The 18,873-nt window shown below is 40.5% G+C and overlaps 1 protein-coding gene across 2 annotated transcripts in view; it reads right to left on the reverse strand.

Annotated features, from left to right (window-relative positions):
* EVI5 (ecotropic viral integration site 5) overlaps positions 1-18,873 on the reverse strand; it is a 221,754-nt gene that overhangs the window by 36,351 nt on the left and 166,530 nt on the right. For both annotated transcript variants that reach the window (XM_019501612.1, XM_019501611.1), the window contains one exon: positions 9,067-9,162. In XM_019501612.1, coding sequence (XP_019357157.1) covers positions 9,067-9,162 — 96 coding nt within the window. The remainder of the gene's footprint in view (positions 1-9,066; positions 9,163-18,873) is intronic.

The raw sequence follows: 18,873 nt of genomic DNA on the forward strand, positions 1-18,873 counted from the left end.
CATTTAGGCTAGATATCAGGAAAAACTTCACACTAAGGGTGGCCAAAATTTGGAATGGGCTTTCATGGGAGGTGGTGCTCTCCCCTACCTTGGGGGGCTTTAAGAGAAGACTAGATAGGCATCTGGCTGGGATCATCTGATCCCAGCACTCTTTCCTGCCTAGGCAGGGGGTCAGACCCAATTATCTGTTGAGGTCTTTTCTGACCCTAGCATCTATGAATCTATACGTTTTAGTTTGCTGCACCCCAAGTCACATAAGCCACATTATGCTGCCGAATTTCCTACAGCAACTGGAATTAATGCGCGACATGCTGCCGAGGTGTGCAAACACTGACACCATTAAAGCGGTGCAAAAGCATTTAGCCCACTTTAAAGTGTTGTGCAAACATGTCTCTCATTTCATTTACACACGGCCAAAGTTCCCATGTGATTTACAAGGTAACCATTTCTTACACTATCTGATAATTATACAATTAGAGTTAAGGCTGACAAGTTCGCCGATGACACCAAACTTTGGGGCAAAGCATCCACACCAGAAGACAGGCGGGTGATCCAGGCTGACCTGGACAGGCTCAGCAAATGGGCGGACGAGAACCTGATGGTGTTTAACACTGAAAAATTCAAGGTTCTCCACCTTGGGAAGAAAAACCTGCAGCATCCTTATAAGCTCAGCAGCTCTACGCTGGCTAGCTCTACAGAACAAAGAGACTTGGGGGTCACCACTGACCACAAGATGAACATGAGCCTGCAATGCAATGCTGTGGCTACTGAAGTGACCAAAACGCTGGCTTGCATCCATAGATGCTTCTCAAGCAAATCCCGGGACGTCATTCTCCCCTTGTACTCAGCCTTGGTGAGGCTGCAGCTGGAGTACTGCGTCCAGTTTTGGGCTCCACAATTCAAAAAGGGTTTGGAGAAGCTTCAGAGAGACCAGAGAAGAGCCACGTGCATGATCAGAGGTCAGGAAAACAGACCTTACGACGACAGGCTGAGAGCCATGGGGCTCTTCAGCCTGGAAAAGCTCAGGCTCAGGGGTGATCTTACGGCCACCTATAAGTTTATCAGGGGTGACCACTAGGATCTGGGGAAACGTTTGTTCACCAGAGCGCCCCAAGGGATGACAAGGTCGAACGGTTATAAACTACTGCAAGACCATTTCAGGCTGGACATAAGGAAGAATTTCTTTACTGTCCGAGCCCCCAAGGTCTGGAACAGCCTGCCATCGGAGGTGGTTCAAGCACCTACACTGAACACCTTCAAGAGCAAAACTGGATGCTTATCTTGCTGGGATCCTATGACCCCAGCTGACTTCCTGCCCTCTGGGCGGGGGGCTGGACTCAATGATCTTCCAAGGTCCCTTCCAGCCCTAATATCTATGAAATCTATGAAAAAAAATCAATATCACTTATATGCTAGCATCCAAGGGAAAGAAGTGGTTTAATAAATCAGTTAACTATGAGAAAAGAAACCTTACATTGCAAGCATATTAGTGCCACTTAAATACATCAGCAGAAACAGAGTAACTATATCAATGCAGAATGTATTATTACTGATTAAAATGTACAGCTCATTATCTATTACTTCCTTAGGGACACAAATCAGGGAATCAGTCCTGTGAATTTAATCACTACTACCAACAGGGTTAACAAACCTTCTTTAAGGACAGGGGTGGGCAAAATATGGCCCACATCTGGCCCGCCAGCTGATTGGATCTGGTTTGCAGGGAGGCACCCAGTAATTAATTGCATCAGGCCTTGTTGGTGGCTGTCTCTGGTGTGCTCTGCATGGGGCCACATCCTGGCTGGGGCAGAGAGTGCTGTGCTCCCAGCCCCTCTTGCTGGAGGGCGCCAGCCCTGCCAGCAGGCACAGCTTCTGAGCAAGGATGCTGCTGCTGCTGCCGCCAAGGAAACTGCTGGGATCCTCCAGCCTCCAGCAACTCCTCCTCTTGTGCCTGCTGGAGCACTCTGGGCAGCAGATAGGGAGGCGAAGCTACAGCGTTGAGGGGAGTAGAGTGGGCTCTGCCAGCAGCTCACTCAGGTCCTGCTTATCCCAGGCATGGGAGCGTGTGGATGAAGAGGGGATGGGCATGAAGGAGCTTGGCTGCTCACAAAGCCCTATGGAGCAGGCATGGGACAGGTGTGTGTGGGGCGGGGGGGAGCAGCAGGAGCCCATGTGAACTTGGTGCAGCCCCGCTGGGCAGGCACATGAGACAGAAGCAACAGCAGCAGAAGCCTCCGCTGCAGCCCCACCAGGCAGGTGTGGGACAGACACAAAGAGAACCGGCGGTGCCAGGCTCGGCTCTCTGCCACCCCTCCCCTCTTACAGGGGCTTCTCTTGCTACCCACTGGTGGCAACTGCTTTGCTGTCCTTTGCAGCACGCTCCGAGCCAGGCAGGCAGCACTGATTCCCCTGCCCTTCTCCCATCCATGGAGGGGCTGGGTTCAGCCACATCACAAAGAGCAAGCAGGGGGGAAGCCCCTGACATGTGCACACACACCCAACCCACCCACAATACACACATGCACCCACGCCCCTTCACACACCCTACCCCCCACTATACCCATCCAACACAGTCCCAAACACCCCACCCACACACCCCACCATATACATCCCACACACATACCCATACCCTGACCCCCACCATACTCACACCCCACACACACCCCCAACTCCCACCATGCCCATACACAAACACCTCAACCACAAACGCCCCCGCACCCTCTACACACATCCACACATATACCCACACTTATACACCCACACCCCCTCACACACTGCACCTCATCATACCCACACACACATGCAGGTTCCACACATCCCACATATATACCCCACCCATACCCCCTCCACACACACCACCTGCAATATACCCACACCCCACACATGTATCCAGCAGTCCCACACACCCCACACCTTAACTATACCCACATGCTCCCCACACCCATACACCCTTCCTACACCCGCACTGCACTCACACCCCCCACACCACCACACACAATATACAAGGAAACCCCACTGCCAAAAGGAGTACTTCTTGGGCAAGGGGAGAGACTTCTAGTGGCAAAGGTCAGGGGTTTGGGTGCAAGACTTCTGGTTAAAAGATGGCAACCAGGGGGCAGGGAACCTGCCAAGGGGCAGGGCTACCCTTGCTGCCTCACTAAAACTCATTAAGCAGCCCTTCAGCCAAAATAATTGCTGCCCCGTTTTATGATCTAAGTTAGAAAGGGGACAGTCCCTTGAAGTAACCCTAATGATAAGAGCATAGGAGGAAACTGGAAACTTTCAGGCAGAAAAGACTTGGAAGGGAAAAAGGAAATGGGAACAGGCTTTGCACCGCTGAATATAATAGGTGTAATGCCCAAGTCTAGAGGCTGTTAATAGTGTTGAAGGATATTCAGGTCTGAACAAGGGACAATCCGAAATACAAGTAGATTTTTACACTACAGTTCCAACCTGCAACACTAAATCTTTAAGGAGTCAACTTATAAAACCAGATGCTCAATAAAGTGACCTGACCAGGAGAAATAAGTGTATTGCACTTATACTATAAAAAGCAGTCATAGATGCTTTTTACAGTAGGGATTTTAAGGGAAAAAGTTCTGAAGTACAGTAATTGGCCATCTTTACTTCCCTATACACAGTTCATTCCTATGGCTGCACTGCTCACCTAGAAAACAGTTAAAGGACAGAACATGATTGGCTGTCCTGTAAAGAGTTTAAAGTGGTATTTGTTTGATGCACAGCAGAATTAATGCTTGACTACAGACTCTTAACAAGCTACATCAAGTGAAATGACTAAATGGGGAGAATATTTAGGTTAGACATTTGTGAGTAATTTGTGTAATAGTTAATTGTCTGAGTAAAATTTTAGTTGCTGTGAAGAATTTAAAGATACCGGTTTTTTTAATAAGCCTCACTACAGCTGAACAACTAAAAGTTATGGGTATTTCCAAGTACTCTTTAGATGAACTTCTTTGTGTTCTCTTAGGAAAGATATTTGTACAAAAAGAGAAGAGATCCACAATATTGACCATGTCTCCAGTGTTCTTGTACTCTGGGTATTTGGCTTCCTAAAACAGTTGGCTAGTGAGTTGAAAACTAAGTAAAAATGCCAATTTACAATCCAGCACACAAATGAAATTACTGGCTAGATGTAAAGGAAACAGAAGGATACCAATTTATAAGAAAATGCAGGTATTAAAAATAATTTGTCTATTTATAACTAAATTATTGCAATTGAAAGATTAGAAAAAACTTGTACATTTTTCAGTTCCATTACCTGTGTATTTGACATCAATGTGTGTAATCAGTTCAGTTTTCTATGGTATCTTGCCAGTTTCCTGCATGTGGCTGTGTTTTACCCAACAACAGGGAAGGACAAATAATTTGAATTTATTGCACATAAGACTTCTTAAAACCACAGCCTGGTCTTGAGACTGGACTGGTGAGTTACTCTTTCCCCATAGCATCAAAAACTTAGTATTTCATACCTTTCTGTACAGCCCTCCCAAATAAGCCCGGGAGCTGCTCTAGAGTTTCAGTCAAGATACTTCCACAATGCACCCAGATGGGATTAAGTACAAACCAGAGGCTTCCTCTCATAAGAAATCTTATAGCATTCATTCAAATGATCTATTCCCACAGAGATCAGAAGTCTTTCATCTGTAGAAACATTTTTTGTACCTCATTCTTGCTAAGATAGAGGGAAGAGTAAAAGAGTGAGTTAGGAGAGACCATAGAACTGTCAACCAAATTCAGACTTTGAAAACATCACATCTGGTAGGACCTGGTGAAATGTGCGGAGACTGCCAACTGGATGTTTTGCAGACCCCTTTGGAGACTACTGTTTTTGCTAAGTTGTAGTTTTGAGGTCTGAGACTTGACGCCGTTAGATTTCCAGCTCTCTGATAAGCTTTTATACTAGTAGATCAGAACCTCACAGGGAAGATCTCTTAGGATCCTCTGAGGTCCTTGCTTTCATCAGCACTGGAACGAAACAAGGAAGATGACTTCCTAAAGGGCTTGTCCTGTCCTGGTCATATGCATTGCCTCTGCAGTGATCCAGACAGTGCTATTGCTGTGTTCTTACAGGATGAGGTGGTTGATGGACACCCCCTCTTCTCCCCACCTGAAATGAGAGCAATGTTCTGGCTGAGGTAGCATAAAGTAAATTAAGTGAAATCTCTATGGATTGGGAGCCTGGAAGATTGATCTCCAGAAAAAAAAAAAAAGTGCAGGAAGGGCAAATACCAGCCAATGCAGTAAGCTCAATAACTGTTCTGGCTTACTAATGGCAATCAAAAAAACCCCAAAAAAACAGTTGGAGATGAAGTATAAAGATGCGTATTATTTCAAAGGAATGGTTCGTAAGGAGTTCCAGACCAGAAGTTCAGGTTTCAGTTAACAGAAGCCCTAATATGATGGTATTTAGAATCTGGTATTAAAATGAAGAAGTTCTAGATCAGAAATAGCCAATGTTTTTGTCAGGAGTGCTACAAAATAAGCCCTGTGAGCTCCCCGGTTGCCACTCCAATGCCCTTCCTCTGCCTGATCCACTACTCTGCTTTCTGCTTCCCTATCTGCTGCTGTATTGCCTGTCCCTTCCCCAGACTGCAACGTACCACATACAGAGGCTGCCCAAGCCAACTGTGGGATCTGTGTCAGAGGTTTGTCACCCCTGTTCTAAATATTCATTTTTTCCAATCAACAACAATACCTAGGTAGTAGGTGACAATGAAGCTAGTCCTGGGAGCTGCCTTTGTGAGAAGGGGGGTCCTGGGTGGGGTGATGGGTGCAAAAATAGTCACTACCACAGCTGGGGCTAATCACAGTGCTGCAATTGATAGCACAACAGCTGGTGCTGCCCCAAGCATTGCACAGCTGCCCAGGATGCAGAGTCACCTGGCTATGCTTCTGAATACCTACTACACATTGCAAATCCTAGAGCTGCTTAAAATGATTGAGTCTGTAATCTCATGTACTGAAATTCTCTGTTAGACCAACCACTTTTCCCACTATAAAATGATTTTTTACCTAGTTTTCCTGTTGTAAACACTTCAATACTGTTAGTGGGGGGAGGGGAAAGCTAAACTAAAACAAACAATAAGCACTTATGCATGTGTCTCTATTCCACCTGAAGTCCACTGAAGACACACTGGACCAGAGTCTCTGATGATGATAGCTGGCATAGTTAAACTGAAGTCATTTGGGGTAGTCACTTTATGCTAGCTGAAAAATCTACCTCAATCTCAGGTTTTCTATACGTATGGCTTTTGCTTTCACTTTATGTGTAGCTTACATATCAATAATGTATACTTGAGGTAATTTCACACAGATTCCATGAATTCTGCCTAATCCCCTGTGACCATTCAAGCTGTTTGAGAGGTTGTGGTCAACCTGTCATGTACAACGTTGCTCTATCTTCAGGAAGATGAATTTGCAAATTCATTCTTAACGTCTCTATGAATTTTTGGAGAAGTAGAGTCAAAAGATCAGTTAACTTAAGAGTAAAGAGTATAGCCATTAATGGTGACACAGTTAAAGGACCCTTCCTTTCAGTACAGAGTTTTATTAGGAATTTCTATAGTTCATGGATACCTGTCAATTCTACAAAGAAACAATTTTGAACACTGAGGACCTAAAAAGGCAATTTTATTCTTCATATTACTCCTGCTTTAAGATTTTTTTCTGCAAGAAAAGAAATGCAAGGAAAGTTATTTCCTTAGCAGTTAAACAGAGACTAATTCAACACTTCTTAGTAGTACTGGTTTTAACATGCATATACTAAATGTATTCTGGTCTTCGATCACCTACTGCTACCAAATATTTAAGTGGGAATTCAAAATAAAAGGCATCATGTAAAAAATATTCTACCTGCATAAGCTTTCATTTAAAATAACTTTTAAGATATACTTAGTAGTAATTTACTTATTAGTATATAACACCTTTATTATAATGAAGAATAAAAACAAGTTGCCATTGATTTTGGGAAGATAGTTATTCAAGGGCTTGAAGACCATTCACATGAAAAATGTGTTGCTAATACCTTTAAATGTTTAATTCTATAGAACTAAAGGCTTGTCTACACATAGACTTATTGTCAGTTACTGTTACCAGTTAGTTGCTTCCAAATAACTCCTTGCATGGACACTTTTATTCTACAGTAAGAATGCCAGATTCCTACTTAACCACCCACTTTGGAAATACACTGAGGCACTCTGGGTATTGTATATATCACAATGTAATATTGTGTTACGGTACCCCAGCTAGTTCAGGCACTGAAAGCAACAGAACTATGTTAGTGCAGTATTCCACCTGGGCTAATATGCTATACTACTCCTATTATCTGAAAAAGCTCAAGCAGAGCCAACTAGGGAATCCATACTACATTGTCTGGTGTAGACATACCCCCCAGTTCTGGAACAAGAATCCACACATGGAATTATTCATGGGACAGCTACTGTGCTTTGAATTTACATCCTACTATAACTGGCATTAACTGAGGGAAGATATGGCTCTAACGGTATTTCTAGTTGCTTAATATTAATATCTTTCTAAACAGATTCACCAGTGGTAAGTCTAGGTAATTATAATTTACCCCATAAACCCCGTCCTTATTCTGAGCCATTCATATCAACTTACATCCATTTTTGCCTTTAGTAGTTTGCTACACCCTGGTGCGGTTTTGTCAAAAATGTTACTCAACCATTTGACTTTCACCAGACAGTTACAAAGAGAAAGTTGTATTCACCTAACACTTGTCCAAAAAGTGATAAACTAATATTTATTGGTTTCTTCTCCCTTTTTGTCCCTGCACACTGTTTAAATCTTCCAGAGTAAGACACTATCTCTTAGCTGCTCCTAAAGGTTTTGCACAATATACATACCCCAGAAATTCTGAAAGCAAGAAGACTGCTGAAAGATGGTTGGGATTATAAGGAAGTTAACTGTATCCATTTAAACATATTACAATTCTTTAATGCAAGAAGGCAGGGTATTGATTTTAAATTTATTTTTAAGTGAATTTAATGCTTGCTAAAGGTGCTGGACTGATGGGCTCAAGAGACTGAAGTCCTTTATCTACAATACAAAAAGCACTACAAGATTCACTACTATATCCTCAAGGGACTGGTCCTAAAAAGGCTGAGCCTTTTAAGATGGTGTCTACTAGTACACTACATACACGTTAAGAAACCCCGAACAGCAGCATGGTATAAGTGATGTGATTATTTAAGGTAAAAACCTCAGGAACAGTAAGGCAACTGAGAGAGTTAATATTGTAGAACAATGCAATCCATTCAGATATTAAGATAATCAAAGCTACGTATTTGGAAAGTGTGCAGAAGTAGTCCAAAACAGCAGAGATGACTGGGTACGTTGCACCATTGCACAGGGTTTAGATAAAGAAATTTCTTCACAATATGAGATAAACTGAAATGAACCAGTCAGTGTTTGGGTTACATAAGCCTTCGCACTCTTCTGATCTTTCTAGTTAACAGAAAATTGCCATGATTATATCAAGGGAATCTGAAGAAAGGAATTTCATAGGTTCAAGGTTTTGACAGTTTTTAAAACTAAGAAATCTGTTAACTGACATTAAGCAAGCATCCTTTTTAGCAATCTCAGTAATACTACCATACAAAAAACCTTTCCACACAACGGTAAATACCACAAATCTGCACATGGACTCTATGATGGCACAATGCAGTGTCGTTTAATTGAGTTAACCTTATAAGCATAGCAGTGCCCAATGCATACAACAGCAACATATTCAGTTCTTCCCTACAATCTCATGAAAATTCAGAAAAAATGGATGTGCAATTCCTAGGCTCAGCATTTATGTATCATTAGGTAAAAGATTTAATCAATACAAATAGTGATTCCTTACACTTTACCAAAAAAGAACATTCTAGTTTTTCTGAACTTAGTCATATTTATAATACTAGGTTAAAGGAATGTTTTAATGAAGCTGTAATAGTTGATCATAATCAGCAAGAACTGCTGTGCTTACAAAATACTAGGATAAAAGATTTAAGTGAGCAAAGATGGCAGTATTTTATCACTTACCTCCTGCTTCAGTTCTGCTATCTGATCTTTCAGTTCTCTAATATACTGGTTAGAGTCAGATTTATTAAGCTGCCCTTGAATTTTTCCTTCTTCTTTCTGTTTTTATTAAGAGCAAAAGAAACCATATTAATAATCTTTATGGTTATATGTAGTCTTATTTTAAGAGACTGAATGATTCAAGCATATAGGATACAGAACTTTTCACTCCTAGCCACTTGTTTAAATCTGACTTAGGCTGGCCAGAACCAAAAGCTGTTATCTGTAAAGATAGTACAGTGCCTTGTGTAACTTTTTAGTTGTCAGTTTCTAGTGAACAGCAACCATCTACATTCACATAGCCATTATCTTGCTTTCTGTGTCCAACTGAGAAAAATGTAACTTTCCTTTTATTTTGGGATATATGTCAGGGAATAATCACACTTGCCAAACATTAAGTCCCTTTAACTGAATTTTCTATGGAATTCCTAGTTTAAGTATCACCCTAAACGTGACGCATAGAGGAATTGGAGGTGAGGCACTGAAGTGTGTATGACAGAGTTGGTCTGTCTGTACCTTCCATGTCACCAGGGCTGGGCCACAATTTTTTGGAGCCCCCTGTGAGATATAGTTTTGGGTCCCCCTGGTGGTGGGGGGAGAGGGGGGAGTGAGCAGCTGGATGTGAAGCTGGCAGCGGCATCAACAGCAAGGGGAAAGCAGGGGGCAGGGTGAGTGGCCGGATGTGAAGCTGGCAGTGGTGTCGACAGCTGGGGGGGGAGGGGGGGAAGGTGGCAGCAAGTGGCCAAAGAAGCCAGTGGTGGCATTGGCAGTGGGGGATGGTGAGTAGGTGGATGTGAAGCTGGCGGTGGTGGTGACAGTGGTGGGGGTGGCGAGTGACTGCACACGAAGCCGGTGGCAGTGGCAACGCAGAGTGCATTGGCTACAGGGCCCCCTGCAGCTGTAAGTTCCTCAGCATGGAATGGGCCAGCCTTGCCTGTCACAAACACAGCGGTGCCTGCAACTGCTGGGGTTAGAGAGGAGCCTGGAACTAGTCTTATTTTCCTTCTTTGCATCCAGTAAAGCAAGCTGATGCTTATATATCTCTGATGTAGTTAGTCCATAAGGTGCAAAATCTACCCTGGCCCTCTGACAAGCTTTGTTTCACCACTGGCAGCCACAGTTCCCAAGTACAGAAGAGATTTTAGCTGTACAGGTTTGAGAGCTTGTAGTGCTAGAACCTTATCAATTAAGATACCCACAGTTCTGCACCCTACTGAACCAAAGCTTGTGATAGATCTCTCCCCTTATAATTTGATAGGCATAGTACATGGGACTGGCCTCTTCCCCATGGTTTTCTGTTCCATTGAAAACAATAGTAAGCAGTGACTAATATTCCAGTAATGGTGGAGTGCCCCTAGCAGCAAAATAACATCCATCTTTGGCATCAGCACCTTCCATCTCTTTGTGTATTATAGAAAATGTCTGTCTGAACAGGTAGAAACTGAATATAATGGATAAGATTGGATTTTCTACCCACTACTAAACTTTGATGAATTACAGCTCTGCCTCCAACCTCTTTACATACATGAAAATTTAAGGAATAAAATCAGTCACTTGTCAGAAAAAGGTTTCCAAAAAAAGATTAGAGACTGAATATCTTGCAGGTTCCATTTTTAAATAATTGTAACTTTAACAAATTAAATTAAAATTCTCAGAAAAATGTGTTCTTTACACACAAATGAGTAGCTATAAACAATGGTGTAATTTAAAGCATGGCATTTAAAAAAAAAAAAAAAAAAAAAAATCAGAGTATCAACCCAATTTAAAACTCAGTAATTTGTGCCCTAGAGCTTTTGAATAAAATTGGTAATGGATGAACTGTATAACAAATACAGTTTTAAATGACACAAGTGTTACTGGTTTGATTTATTAAGTATATTAAGATGCAGTGTTAATTCCTATAAAAGCAGAGGTTATTTGATTATCAATCATTTTGTCACAGTAAAGATGTTCAGGGTACTTTAACTTGCCTTTTTAATGTTATAGATAAATATGAAGTTTAAGCATTAAATTTGTAATGGTTATTTACAATCTACATTTCTGCAAACAATTAGAAAACTAAAGTATAAAACATTTTTGATAATTTAGGACTATAATGAGAAGAAAGTAAAAATCAAAAGCTGATTTAAATGCAGAAAAGTATAAATACATGAATTAATCTATTTTAAAATAATTTCTCTCCATTTTGTTTGCACAGTTTCACAGCAGACTTAGGTTGCAACTCACATCATTTAATTCCCTTTAAAGTGGCGCTGCTCAATTAGGGAGTGAAGAGAAAGAGAAGTTTTAGCTATTCTTCAAAAAAACAAAAAGTGAAAAGTATTTATAGGGTTTGTTTGTTTTTTTTATAGAGATACCTATGAAATATTAAATTTATAACATCACAGATACCAGAAAATTGAGGGCAAGATCAGCAGGCTGTGCTCATGCTAGTGAGCTTTCAAATTTAGTGGCATTCATAACAGAAGGAGCCTCCAAGATACTTTGCATCTTAGATCTTATCAGGCAGAAGGGCCAGAAGGCCGAGCAGGATGACACCTAGCGATCCTGTGCAGATTGACTGCCGGCTATTTCATTCAGCTGAGCGCACAGCCATCCAATGAGTTGAGAGATAGTTAGCCAAGTTAGTATGAAGTCAAGCAGAAGGCAAGGTCAACTTACGTTGCCTTCAGCCTGACTTCAGACTAAAATGGCTCTCTCTCTCTCGCTCTCTAGATCCTACCAGTTGTCAATATTTTAGAGGCAATTTCTGAACTCTGTAAAATTATATATCTTTTACCATCATGCTCTTGGTTACTCTACATCTGATATTTAAATCCAACAGTAATTAAACAGCTCTGCAGCCAGAATTATACAGTCAATTCCCTCCTTTATCCTCAGCATTTATTTGTCCAGCCTATTTTAAAAGCAAACAAAACTCAAAATTTGACTGCCCCCTCTATGGAAGTCTTCCTACCATTTTTAAGATAAATAATAAGCAGAAACTGCTCAATTTTACGCCCTTTCTTGGAGAGCAAGAGCACCAGAAAAGTGGAAAAAATAAAAACCTAGACTGCACTCTGGAAGCGAGGCAGCTCAGGTCTCTACATAAAATATTATCATCTCACTTTATCAGGAATCATCTATTAGCTCAGGCCATCTTATGTTAGAGCAACTCCTTGCAATAACAGAAATATGAATGAGTATCACTGTACTAGTCTTCCCCATCTTCAGTTCTTAAGCCAGTTTGGCATTTCTATTAAATTTGTTTTTCTTAAATACCATGCAAGTTATATGATCCATAAACCATGCTATTATACAGCAACATTAAACTGAGGGAGGGCTCTCCTATGAATAATGGATATGGGTGCCTTTTAGTATAGTCAACAGATCATTGAGTAACAATTTTTTACTGCTTTTCACACTTTGTAATGGTACAGTTAGCAGCTGTGACAAAATGAGCTGGATTTTATTTGTTTGTGAGCAGTAGAATTATTTACCTTATTCCTAATCAGTTACTTAGATCTCACTAAACACATAATTAATTAGGGTCTAAGAATGCTCACTACAGGTGATAATACAAGGGAAGGAATGGTTCCAGCTTGTCTTTCAGATTTTACAGAATGTGGAGACCTGCTAATTAGGACAGCATTTCTCATAGTACTATGCATATTGAACATGGAGGTAATTGATACAAAGGGGAAAGCCCACAATATTTTCTACAGAGTCACTTTACAAAGGATCATTCTGTAACTTCCTCTTGCAACACAAAACACAGCAAGTCAGATGTCAGTATACTTCGCTTGTTGCAAAAAGCATTGGATAATTCTAGTTTCAGTTACTTATGGCCTTGTGTTTTATTACAAGCTACTACAAATACAAATGGTTGAATTGTAAGGCTATAGTAAGGTATAAAATAACATTTTAGGACAAGGTATAGAAGTCTTCATGACTGCAGGTATTTTTTTTCCTAAATAATATCAAGAAAAAATATTTTATTGGGGCTCTCTCCCTAGGTACAAATCATTAAAAATACACCTTTATATTTAAACATTTAGAAACTGGTTTATCAATGTTAGATAGATAATCTACCCAATCATCTTATGTATTTAGAGCCATTTTATGCAGATAGTTCCCTTTCACAACTTCCTCCTGCCTGGCAGGCTGTGAGGCTGGGCTGCAGCAACCATGAGGACTACTGGCCCCCACTGGGGTGCCAGCATTTTATTTTTAGCATGGGGTTTTTTAATTTTATTTTGCAGACTTCTCAGACAATGCCCAATTTTGTGTTTTCTGTGAAACCGCAAACTAAGTAGGTCCCTAAACATGACTAATGAGCTTGTGATGGGCCTTTATTTCCTGGGGAAGTTCATTCCAGTCTCAGATGAGCCCCCCCAAAAAGTTGAGTCTCCCACAGAGATGTGTTTTATCCTTAGTATGGTATAGAGATTTCCATGGCGCCAGAAGAAAATACCAAAAGTTGTATACCATGGTCTTCATCCTGGAACGTTAGGTGATGCAGACCTAGAACATGGAGTAGTTTGAGACCCTAAACTTGATTTGAAATTCCACAGGAATCCTAAAATTGGAAATAGATTTGATGCATTTGTGGCAGTCTGTGATAAGGTGACAAACTACAAAATTCTGTACTAGCTGCTGTTCAGGTGCTGAGACTGTCATTGCCAGATAGCACGTTTCTGTAGTCAAGGGGTTATGAATAACCAAGGCTAGGTCTTCAAGCCATAGAATGGAAAGGAATTTCTTGTAGCTAACCTGAGATGAGAGACACTACATCACTCACAAATGCTACTACATGAAAGCTTTACATCAGTGAGGAACCAGGAGTTTGCATTACAACTTCAAACCTTTCAAAATGCTTTCCTCTCCAGTGTTGTCATGCAGAGAAAGGGTTGTGGCAGCTGGGTACCTGCCTCTGACACAAACTGGGTCACTGTGACCTGTAGGTTGTGGAGTGTGTTGTCTTAAACACCTCTAATATGTTAATTAATTCCAACAGGAAAGGCACCAAACCATTCCCAAATTTGATTTTTTTCAGTGACAATTTAAGAATGGTGCATCTTAGAGTCTGCAACAATATGAATCTTGATTTCAGACAAGGATCTATCTACCTCAAGGAAATGAGAAGGAATACTTTTTATTAGTTTTTTGAAATGCTTAAAAAAGAATCTAATGAGATGTTCTGTTGCTGAAGTTGCACGTGGTAGTATGCTATAGTTGCCAAGTGTTCTGCAACTCACCAAATTAATATTGACTTTCCTTGCTGCATTTCCAAATAATTGAGGTATTAATCCCAATTTGATAATGAAGGCAGTTAACTCTGAAGCTTAATTAAGGCAATTTAAGGTTATTTAAAACATGGACCTAAGCACACCCAAGCTTACTTATCTGACCTTCTTCAGCTATCTACTAGACAGATGCCAAAATCTTTATAGCTCCCTTGAAATAATAAAATATAACTATAATTTGCCATGCAAATAGCAGCATAATGGAAAAAAGTACCCAAATCAGGGTTGAGATCAAAATACAGAGAACTGCATCAGTTGTAAAAAATGATATACATTTTCCTATTTAAATTGTCCATTTTAAACACACCTGAAACCACCACAGAGGATGGCTCTCTTGACTCTGTATTTGCCTCCATTTTAATCCTGCACCCTGAAATTCCAACACTGTAGTCACTATTGTACCATATAAGGAAGGTCTGATGAGATTTTCTTCACAGCCTACCACCACTTCTGAAGCAGCTCGAAGGAAGTTTGCTGCATCTACCAGCTTGTCTGCGACTACCCACATCTTTGATCAGTGCTTTCAGCTCATCTTCCAATGGCTTTACACTGTGAAAGGCCAACCACATTTAATATTAAATGTTAAGGATTTGGGTTTTTTTTCCTTTATGTGAATTTTGTTTTTTAAACAAGTACTTAGTTTGAAGTATTAAATACTTCAGAATTGAAACAGTTCATTAATGAAGGGAAACGTGAACTTGTGAATTCTAAATGGAATCTTAAAGTTTAAGGTAGACATATCATGTACCATTAAAGGAAATAACATAAACAATTAGTAATCTTTCTCTGCATAGGTCTCAAAAAATCTAAGGTTATGCGTAGGATGTGGGTTTTACTTTGGGAGTACTATTACAGAAAATCTGTGGTGTTTGACAAGGTCATGACATAGTGCAGAGTGCTTGGTCTATACACATTTAAAACGTACGTTTATAGAACAAATGAAATATCCACAACAGACACAGCAATCAATATGTATGTTATCAGGACAGTGAAAACATTTAAGAAAATATTTGCTAAATCTAAACATTTCTAAAATTAGAACTTTTTTTGCAATAAGAATAGTTGAACACCAGTGAACAAATGCACCAGTTTACTGTAGTAACAGAAACTTATCAGGAGTTAGCTTTCATGACTGAATGTCAGGACCCAAGACCCCACTGATATAAGAAGTCCCACTATTTTCTTAAGAGCAAGCAACCAGCCTTAAAGGTGCATGGTAACCAAGCCACATTCTCTGCCTTCTTTTGGTAAATCAAAGTGAAGACCCTAAGCCTCAAGCAATCATTGAAATCAATGGGCTTTATCCAGGCAAAATAAACAGGAATAAGGTGCCAGTAATACAAGTGTTTAAATATTTATTTCATTCCATAGATTTGTTTTTATTTTATTCTTTTTCCATTAGCCAGGACCAAAAATGAAGACCCTGGTACGAACAAAGTAAATATGCAACTGTGCAAACTGCCCACCATTAATATAAGTGATAACAACAAAGATGAAGGAAGGCATAAATAAACACTGAAAAATGTTCTAATCCTGAAATGTCCCTAGCTACACAGTTAGGCCTGGCAAGAAATTGAACCGGAGATAATGTCAGCCATTTCAGTCTCAGCTCCAGATGTTTGGTGCCACAAAGGGCACATGAACAATCCCAGGTGAAATTCATGATTATCTGAGTGCGGGCTAAACTCCACAGTTAAAATATGCAGAGTCCACCATGAACAGCAGAAGAAAATTTCTGAACATTTTTTTGTATGCAAATCTATGGGTTTAGTATAATATAAACAACGGTTTATAGAGCCAAATCAGAGGAAATCAGCATATTATGCTAGGTTATTGGATCAGTAGCAGATGAAAGGAAGCTCTTTTCCTTCTGAAGTGTTTTTTCACTGATTTAGAACTGTCTACATAGCAATAATCTGCCTCAGCTTACTTTTCACTGCTATTAGAGGAGGCTTTTTAAACTCTTGCTGTGTGGTAAAGACACTTTGCATTAAAAATGTAAATTAAGTTTATTAAGAAGAGTAAATGTGGTGACTAGTGGCCTTTCAGTGACTTCAGAGTGACTCATTCTAGACTTTCAAAAAACACATCACTAACATCACATACCACTATTGATAAGAGTAAAAAAAAAAAAAAGAAAAAAAAAAAAGTTTCCTGTAACTTGAAAAGATGGAAACAATTTCTTTACTTAACAGTAAGTACTTGGAAAAGTTATTAAACAGAGGTCAGCAAAGGGCTCTAATTCTAGAGAACCACCATTACCAGTTTAAACCATGGGAGAGGACACTAGCGCAATCATAGATTTCTTTTATAGTTATTCTTGGAGAAGTTTATACATAGTTGAAGAAAGGGGAGATGCAACAAATTCTTTGAATTTGCCTGAAATGTGCCAATAGGGAGTGATGTTACCTTTTGTTCAGATCAGCCAAACTAACATGTGAACAAGTGCAGTTTTCTTAAAATTGTTATCACTGTTCAAAATTTCAGTCCACAGTTTCTCAGCTCACCAGTGGGTGATTTTGAGTGGAAGGCAGCAGATATAAAAACTCAGGGAGGTGGGTATGGAAGAGAGCAGTCCTTGCAGAAAAGGGGCTACCACTGTGCAGCCCATTCCCACCTCCTCCATGCTCATCTCAAGACATTCTGAGGGGGTAGACTATCCATGCTTCAAGGTTTTTAAGGCCCAGCTCAACAAAGCCCTGGCTGGAACGATATAGTTGGGTATGGTCCTGCTTTGAGCAGGAGGTTGGACTAGATTAGTGGTTCCCAGCTTTTTTATACCATGGCCCAGCAGGAGCAGGACAGAGCATGCAGAGCTGGCTGCCACCCTCCTGAGACTGCCCCGCTGTGCAGCCTTAACCCTGGAAGCTCAGCTTTAACCCTGGGAAGCCACTTGCCCAAGAGTCCCACTAGATGACTTAAATGGCCTCTTGAGGTCCCTTCCAACTCTAATTTTCTATGATTCTGCCTTTTTATTGGACAGAGCAGAGAGAACTGGACCAGCTGGTTGGCTCTAGCATACCTCTCTTTCCTGTTAGTTTTAGCAAACAGACTAACTTACTGTCAAGGACAGAGATCAGGAAGAAATTGTTTCTGTTGAGCCTGAATGACAGAGGTTCTATTGGTTTTTACTGCCCTTACAGCTTCAGGAGGCACAGTTGAGTTAACAGCAACAGGATATCAATAGGTAACATTAGGAAGTTAAATGTTTCTGCTTGTTGCAGTTGGTGTCTGGTGCAGAAGAAAGGCTAAAAAAGAGCAATGGAGACCCAGGATTTTGCTGATGGGTTTTGTGCCCGTGAAGAGGAAGCCTACCAAGTGGAACCTATGGTATCCTTGCCCAAATCCACTTAACCTCAGCAGGAGTGGGAAGGAGACATAAGTAGGCCAAGAAGCAGCTACCCTAGGTGGTTTGGTTACATGGTGTGAATTTACTTAATTTACATGGGACCCAGTTTATATAACCTTTTTCTGAGGGGTATATCAACTAAATTTAAACTGACAAATAAAAATGAAACACAAAGAAAGAACAAAAGGAAAGAGGACAGACAAGAGTGACAAATCATGCATTTACTTAAGCAGTTCTTCATGACTTCTTTTAATCATTTCATGAGTTTAAGTGCACAGTGCTGTGCACATACTATATTTTACATTTGCTTTCAGTTCTCTTTAAAACTGAGTACACTGGATTACAGAGAACTGAAACATGAACAGATTTGACCTTTATTTTGTTTAGGAATATCTATTGTGGAATGGATTTTTTGCACCCAAATACATTCACTCAAAAGCTAATAATCCCAAGTCTGTGAACGTTAGGTGTGCCTTGAATGACCAGGATAAAAATGACATGCAGGGTCTTAAATAATATTTATCAGCTCTCATGCAAGGTACCCAAGTAGCCTACATTTATATAAAAAAATGCCAAGCTGCTAACTTCTTTTTATCTGTTATTGTTTAGAATTGACCCAAAAACAGTGATTTAAAATCTAACACCTGCATATGTAAAGTTAAATCAGTAGTAATGTGGGTGTAGTGATGTTCAGTATTACGAATTTGAACATCAGTGTCTTGCACTTGCACCTACGAAACATTTCACAGAAAACTGCACAAGTTAGGTTAAACATAGTTATGGGTCTCATGTGGACCTGACATTGAACCTCTAGAGCTTCTTAGAAAAGCACCCTCCCCCTCAAAAGGAAGGTTATGTGGTAAATTAACTTCCTCCCTGCATCATTGTCAACCCTGAAGTACTGAGACAAACGCAATACACCAAGTTAAGTGCAATCACTTTGTTTCAGAGTCTGACACCCACTCCTTACATGTACTTCACAGTATTAGAACCTGCCTTAAATAATAGCCCAGCTCAACCCAAAGGCCTTTCTGCTTCTCTGTGTTTGGTCATAAAAGGGCTACCATAAAGTGACTGGGAGGAGGCAGAGCCTTCTCCACTGAGGTTAACCCCCCCCCCCCAAAAAAAAAAACAAAA

The sequence above is a fragment of the Gavialis gangeticus genome, unplaced genomic scaffold, assembly GCF_001723915.1.
Source record: "Gavialis gangeticus isolate Ggan-Ray unplaced genomic scaffold, GavGan_comp1, whole genome shotgun sequence".
Taxonomy (NCBI): Eukaryota; Metazoa; Chordata; order Crocodylia; family Gavialidae; genus Gavialis; species Gavialis gangeticus.